This window comes from Candoia aspera, chromosome 7 (assembly GCF_035149785.1).
Source record: "Candoia aspera isolate rCanAsp1 chromosome 7, rCanAsp1.hap2, whole genome shotgun sequence".
NCBI classification, from domain to species: Eukaryota; Metazoa; Chordata; class Lepidosauria; order Squamata; family Boidae; genus Candoia; species Candoia aspera.
The window spans coordinates 73,701,074-73,707,490 of record NC_086159.1 but is presented as its reverse complement, the minus strand read 5'-3'; the positions used below and the strand labels follow the sequence as shown (position 1 = coordinate 73,707,490).

The 6,417-nt window shown below is 42.7% G+C and overlaps 1 protein-coding gene across 1 annotated transcript in view; it reads left to right on the top strand.

The window, feature by feature from the left end:
- The first annotated feature begins 537 nt into the window (after positions 1 to 537).
- CACNA2D1 (calcium voltage-gated channel auxiliary subunit alpha2delta 1) overlaps positions 538 to 6,417 on the top strand; it is a 416,604-nt gene continuing 410,724 nt past the window's right edge. The window contains exon 1 of the mRNA XM_063308113.1: positions 538 to 760. Within this exon, the coding sequence (XP_063164183.1) occupies positions 666 to 760 (95 nt within the window). The 5' untranslated portion in view covers positions 538 to 665. The remainder of the gene's footprint in view (positions 761 to 6,417) is intronic.

The window sequence follows — 6,417 nt, the reverse complement described above, 5'->3', positions numbered from 1 at the left end:
CGGCGGCGGCGGCGGCGGGGGCGGCTTCGTTCCCCCCGGGGGCTGAGACGACTTTCTCGGCGAGATCCTCCTCGCTCTTCCAATCCGCGGGAAGCCAAGACGGAAATCTCCCCCCTCCAGCTCGCTCGCTCGCCCGCCCCACCCCTCCTCCTCCTCCCCCTCTCGCTCCGAACCCGGGAATAAATCAGGAAAGGCACCGCGCGGCCCCCGCTGTCCCCTGCGCGCCCGCCAAGACGCACCCGAGCCAGCCAGCCAGCCAGCCAGCCAGCCAGCCAGCCAGCCAGCCAGCCAGCTAGCTCCGTTCCCCGAGTCGCCCTGATGGCGGCGGATGCCTGGAGCAGCCAGAGGAGCCGCTGTCGGAGCAGCTGATCCGCTCGCTCGGTTCCGCTCCCCTTCCCCCCCCCTCCGCCCACAGCCCTCGCTGGCTTTTGCCTCTTCTCCCAGCCGCCCCGCCGCCTGCTCCTGCCAGCTGCCGGGAGCTTTGCGGAGAGAGACGGGGAGCGCGGCGCGCGGCGTCTCCTCGGCCGGCTCTCCCCAACCGGCTCTCTCTCCGCCTCTTCTCCTCCGCGCCCCTCCGGGCCAACTTTCTCCTCCCTGCTTCGGGCCGTGTCTCCATCACTTGTGGCCCCGGGTGTGGGGGCGGGGGGGCACCGATCTTCAGGAAGATGGCTGCAAGCCGGTGGTTTTTCTTTAGCCTGACACTTTGCCAGTCTTTGGTGATCAACCTCTCCGCGGAAGGGCCCTTCCCTTCGCCCACCACGTAAGTCCCGCCTGAGTCCGGCTGGAGGCGGGTGGGGGGCGACGGTGGTGGGACTTGGGGCGGGTGGGTGGTGGAAAGGCAGCCCGGGAGCTGGAGGAGTTCTTGGCTGGGAAAGGGCAGAGGAAGCGGCGGCGGAGGGCCACGGGGATGGGAGCGGGGCTGGAAAAGCCAGCCGGGTAGGGAGCAGGTCATAGATCGGGGCCGGAGGGTGGGGACGACGACCCTGATCCGTGGCTGGGGGCTAGCAGCGATCAGGAGGAAATCGGGGAGCTGAGATCGGAAAGGGTCCTTTGGGGAGACCTTTCCTGCACTTTGGCATCTCAGGACCATCCCTAAATAGCATCTCTCCGCTTCCTCGGCCGTTTCAGCTGCGCGAAGAGAAAAGTTTCTGGTTACATTCCCAGCCCTCTGACTTCAGGGGCTATTTTAGCCCAGCCGCTGCACAGCTAGAGACTGAAAACGTCGCCCAGGCGAAGAGGAGAGGACCTCGGGGTTTCATCCCCCCCCACCCGCCCCGCCGCCCCTGAACTGGCCCCGAGGAACGCTTTCCCGAAGTCGCCGCTCTAACTTAGTTTCTGATGCTTGCCTCTGCCCATTGCAACCTGGATAATTTCCCAGCGTACAGCACGAATGTTTTGACAGGTCCTGGGCTTGTTTTAGTCCTCTCTGCTTTGGAAAGCATCTACGCATGTGCAAAATCAGAGCTGTGGTAAGGTCCCCCCCCCTTTTTTTTTTTTTTTTTTAAAAAAGCTATATAAGGGAGCTTGGCATCTTAAATGCAACAGTCCCTTATTTTGTTAGGCAGTGCCACGGAGCGTCCGAGAAGCTTGCCCATTCGGCCGGCATGTAGGCATCTTGTGCCTGAATTCCAGGAGAGCCTCTCTGAAAACACCACGCTGTTCTTAGCCGAAAACTTGCCCAGAACAGAGCAAAATTCACAGTCAAGAAATGAAAGCAGAAAAAAACATTTGAATCTGGTCAGGGACTGTGAGAGGGACTGGAAGGATCAAATTGAGTTTATTTCCTTTGTGATTGGAGAAAGATTTCAGTATCTTTAAAAGAACAATAGGGTCAATTTTCGTCTTTAATCGTTATTGTCACTAACTCATCTTCCACGGGGCTAGACCACATGTCCACCGATCAGAGCTTATTTAGCAGAACCCAAAATATTTAAAGTTCACAGGTCGACTTCGTTGCCTAAGTAGTAATTATAACTAGATCCAGTTCTCTCTGTTACTTTCTGCAGGCTCCAGTGGGTTACCTTGAGAGCTAGAAAGTTAAAACGAAATTGCATTAGGAATGTCTTCCCTTTTTCAAGTGGTTAAAGGAAGCCCTAGCTTGTATTGCCATCATCATATTTCCTTGAAGACTTGGTTCTTTGTCGATTTGAAGGAATGCAGTATTTCCCTCAAATTATAGTAAATGTAAAGCCCAGCGTTTGTCTAGCAAAGCAAGGAGATTGGTGCTTAACTTGAAGCACCCTGGCAGTCACTAAAATAAACTAGGCATCCATCACAAACACATGCATCTTGCAAAGAATAAGTAAGCGCCCAAGCCAGGCTAAAGAACATAATTTACCTGGCCACTATTTTTATGACTAGAACTATCAGTAATGGAAGTAAGAGTGAAAAACTAATTTAGGATAAACTACATCAAGATAGGGAACAAGAGATGAGGTGTGGTGCAAAATAAATAGGATTCCTGTACAATGTCTTTAGACCTTTACCTCTTCCAATAGCTGATCAGCTGATGATTGGTAACATAAAGTATTCTTTTATAAGGCTACTCTGAAATGGAATTGCTTCATTTTACAAGACAGGCACATGAGACTTCAGTTTGGAAATAAGCCATCAGGATAGTTGAAGGATATGTATATGTGCGGAGATAGATAGATAGATATGAATGACACAGTAACAGAGTTTCTTTACATCTGCTTACTTAGATGATAATAGCTAGCTTAATTTTAGAGCCTTTTCTTTACAAAATGGAAATACAGTCAGTCAAATTCAGGATGCCTACCAAATGAATAATTAAATGTTGGCCTTGATATACAAAAAATTAGCAGCTAGTATGTTTGTCTGATTGAAATTGGATATGTGACTGTGATATGGTCAGTTTCAAATAATATTTACTGAACTGAATATGAACATATAGCCACAAATATATATAAGCCCACAAACGACTAGATTTTTTTTTAAATGAAAAAGGCAATAATATACAATTTATAATATTTAGGGACAAAAAACCCTGCTGAATAATCAGGTCTAAATATTTGATAATAAATAGAGTGCAAGAATGGCTTAGTTTTATGTTCATCTCTGCCTTATTTCTTTAGCTAATCATTTTGAAAAAGATTGCTGTATGATTTCAAAGGTGCATTCAGACACATTTTTAAGCACAGCATATTTTGTCAACACCCATTTAATTAAAATTGCTGGAATGCATCTGCTTTGGTGGCAATTTGTCAACGGCTGTCATTATCATTTTTTAATATGAGTTGGTGGCATTTTTAGCAGCGTACCATTTTAATGTTTGTAGTATATTTGCATACTATATAGCCAACTTCATATAGTGTGAACATGTCTGATTGCTTGGGTGACATGCCAGCTAAACTTTGAGATTCTATGTTTATAATTGTATCAAAATGTTCCATTGCATATCCTTAAATGCTTGTAGAAAAGAAAACACCTGTGATTTATATAATATTTAAAAAGATTTTAAATTAGAAGGGATATATTATAATACTAATTTCAGAAGGATAGTTTGCTCTTTTTTATGTTCATGATTTTTTTAAAAAAAGCTTCTTATTTCAGAGTATTAATTGGAATGCTTTGTCCAGGGAAGATTTTTTATATATGTGTGTTACCTGACTTCAGTTCCAAAGCACTTGCATTTCACTGATATCTTGTAAATGTATGCTTGTTTGTTAAATCTAATGTCATAGATTTAACATCAGTGTAATTTTTAGTAGCTTACATACTGTGTATGAAGAATTGATTTGGAGAAGAGCATGAAACACACCCCATTGCTTTAATATTCCAGATCCAGTGAAAATAAATAAAATGAAAAATGCCCATTTTTCAAAAGAAAAACACCAGTTTCACACCTTTCCCATTAATAAACAGATGGTGAACAAAAGCACAGCCTTGAAATCATTTTCTTATTTACAAGATTTTTACACTCAGTTTGCTTCATGTGGGTTAGTTAGGTGATCGTGGAATGTAAGGTGTTTTAAAAAATCTCCTTTCTAGGGGCTTTTAATGGAGAAGAGGGTAATACCTGATCCAGCTTGACGTTTGGATATTCTCATGAAATAAAATGCAGGTGATGGGTATAAATACATGCAGAATGCTATGCTGTTAAAGCCTACCCCTTAGTGGCTGTATTCAGAAGTAAATATTACTGAGTTAAGATCCTCCTTAGTGTAAGTAAGAACGAATTGTTAATTTTACGTCCTAAGTATAACTTTCAGATCTTGTTGCTATGCAGTGTTGAATAGCAACATACTCCCGATCCAAGATATTTCAGTGACTTTAAAATGGTCTTTATAGACCATTCATTGTGCACTTAATAACACATTATTTGGGTTGTCTAGAGGACACAGCTCTTACTGGGACCATTATTCAGAGAGAAAATATGAAAACTGAAGAAAAGCAGAGGATTCAAATGGGGACATTTGTTTTCAGCCAGATGAAAACAGTACATAGTTAACTGTATCAGCTTCCTCTTCCTCAATATCCTGGGCTCTGTGCTGTTTGTTAGCCGTCATGACAAGACGGATAAAACCACTTTTGAAATTACGTGGGGGTGGGGGCATAACCTATTGATGAATTACTTATCCTTTTGTTTGATTGTCCTGGTTGCAGCCCTGTTGCTCGGAATATGTGCTACGGAAAAATATTTAGATCTGCTGATAGATTGAGTAGAGTCAAATATGTTGATTGAGCACTATCTTTATTTTTAGGGACAGAGGTAAACACTGGAATGGCTGCATTTTCCTTTAAGTTCTTAGCTCTGTCTCTGTGTACTTTTCTTTAAAAAAAATCTGACTAATACTATAGGCTGTAAATGTTGGAAGGCATTACATTTTGTCACTGAGATAATTTCTTATTGCAGTGCCTTAACACTGAAAACAAAGGTGTCATATTCCCGCATGAAATCTTTGGATGCCGAAGCAAGGCTGCTAATTAACCTTACTATTTTTTTAAAATATTATACTGCTGTGGGTTGAATATATTCCTCTGTGCTACATTTTGCCTTTGTCAAACAAGCCTGCTTCTGTAGTTGTCTAACAGAAGGTTTGCTTATAGTAATTAAAACTGGGGAATGATTTGCTTTCGGCAGATTTTATTAAAAAGTGATCTGAACCATCTTTTGCAAGAAATGCATGATAAATTGGGAATGTTCTAAAGCTGGCCTGAATAATCCTTTAGTCAGGGATATCATAGATCCCCAAATAGGAAGAACTTAATTATTACATTTTATATAATTGTGCCAATGATGAAACCCTGGGGGTGAGGTAGAAAAGGATTAAGCTATGCACTCTCTTCATTTCTAAATCATCTACTTAAAAGTTGCTTGATAAAAAGAAAGTGCTTAGTTTCTGATGTTATATTCCCCACCCCAAATTTAAACCCTTGACATTTTGTAAGCATTAAGGAAAAATTAAGTTTTAATTTTTAAGTTTTTTACATGTTTCATCTGATAAAGGGACTACAATGACAAGTTTTAAGAAACACAAAGGTCTTGTCCATTTTTCTGGGAATAAGCTCTTTTGATTTATTGGACCTTACTGTGGGGTAAACATATGTAAAGTTTGCGTCGCCCCTTTTTCAGATGAACCTGACGTTTGCTTGCAAAGGCTTCAGTCTTTCTGCATTATGAACATTCTGTACTACTTTTCTTATTCTATGTAGTTTAGTGCTTTACTGTGTCTTTAAAATATTAAGGACTTTCCTCTCTGATTCCTGTACACACAGACACATGAATTCACACCCACAAATGTCTACGTTCAGGGCAAAATTTCTCCTAAACTTAAAACATCAACAGCTATTCTTCTGATCTGGCATTATACTTGATGGTTGAGGGTTGCAGGTATTAAGACAGGTTAGAAAGGAGATTAATCAAGATACAGGTTAGAAAGAAACATGTGAGGTTGGTGACTAATTTGTACAGATAAGAAAAATGGTCTCTTCCTGCTCCTTCTGAAGATGGTGCAGCAGAGATAAAGGAGGTCTCTGGCCTTTCCCAACACCGTTGGAAATGTTTGCAAAAGATTAGATTGCAAAAGGTTTCTGGAACCTTTCTGGTAACACTGCTGGAGAAGAATGGCTCTAGAGGTGAAGGAAGACTGACCATTCACACACAGACACTTTTGAAAGTTATGGGATCACTGGATGCAGGGCTGAAATGGTTACATTCCTAACTCTCCATATCAGAACGATGAAAGATAACCACACAAACTTGTGCAAAATGAGGGTCAGGCACCTATAGTTACAGGATTCACACAATGCTTTGTTGGGATCAAAGCACAGCCTCTGCATCATGTATGTATGTATTTATTTATTTGTCTTATATCCTGACTTTCATACAGGGCTCAAGGCAGCATCTGTAGTACTGACTCCTCTCATTTGCCCCCTGAACAATCCTGGGAGGTG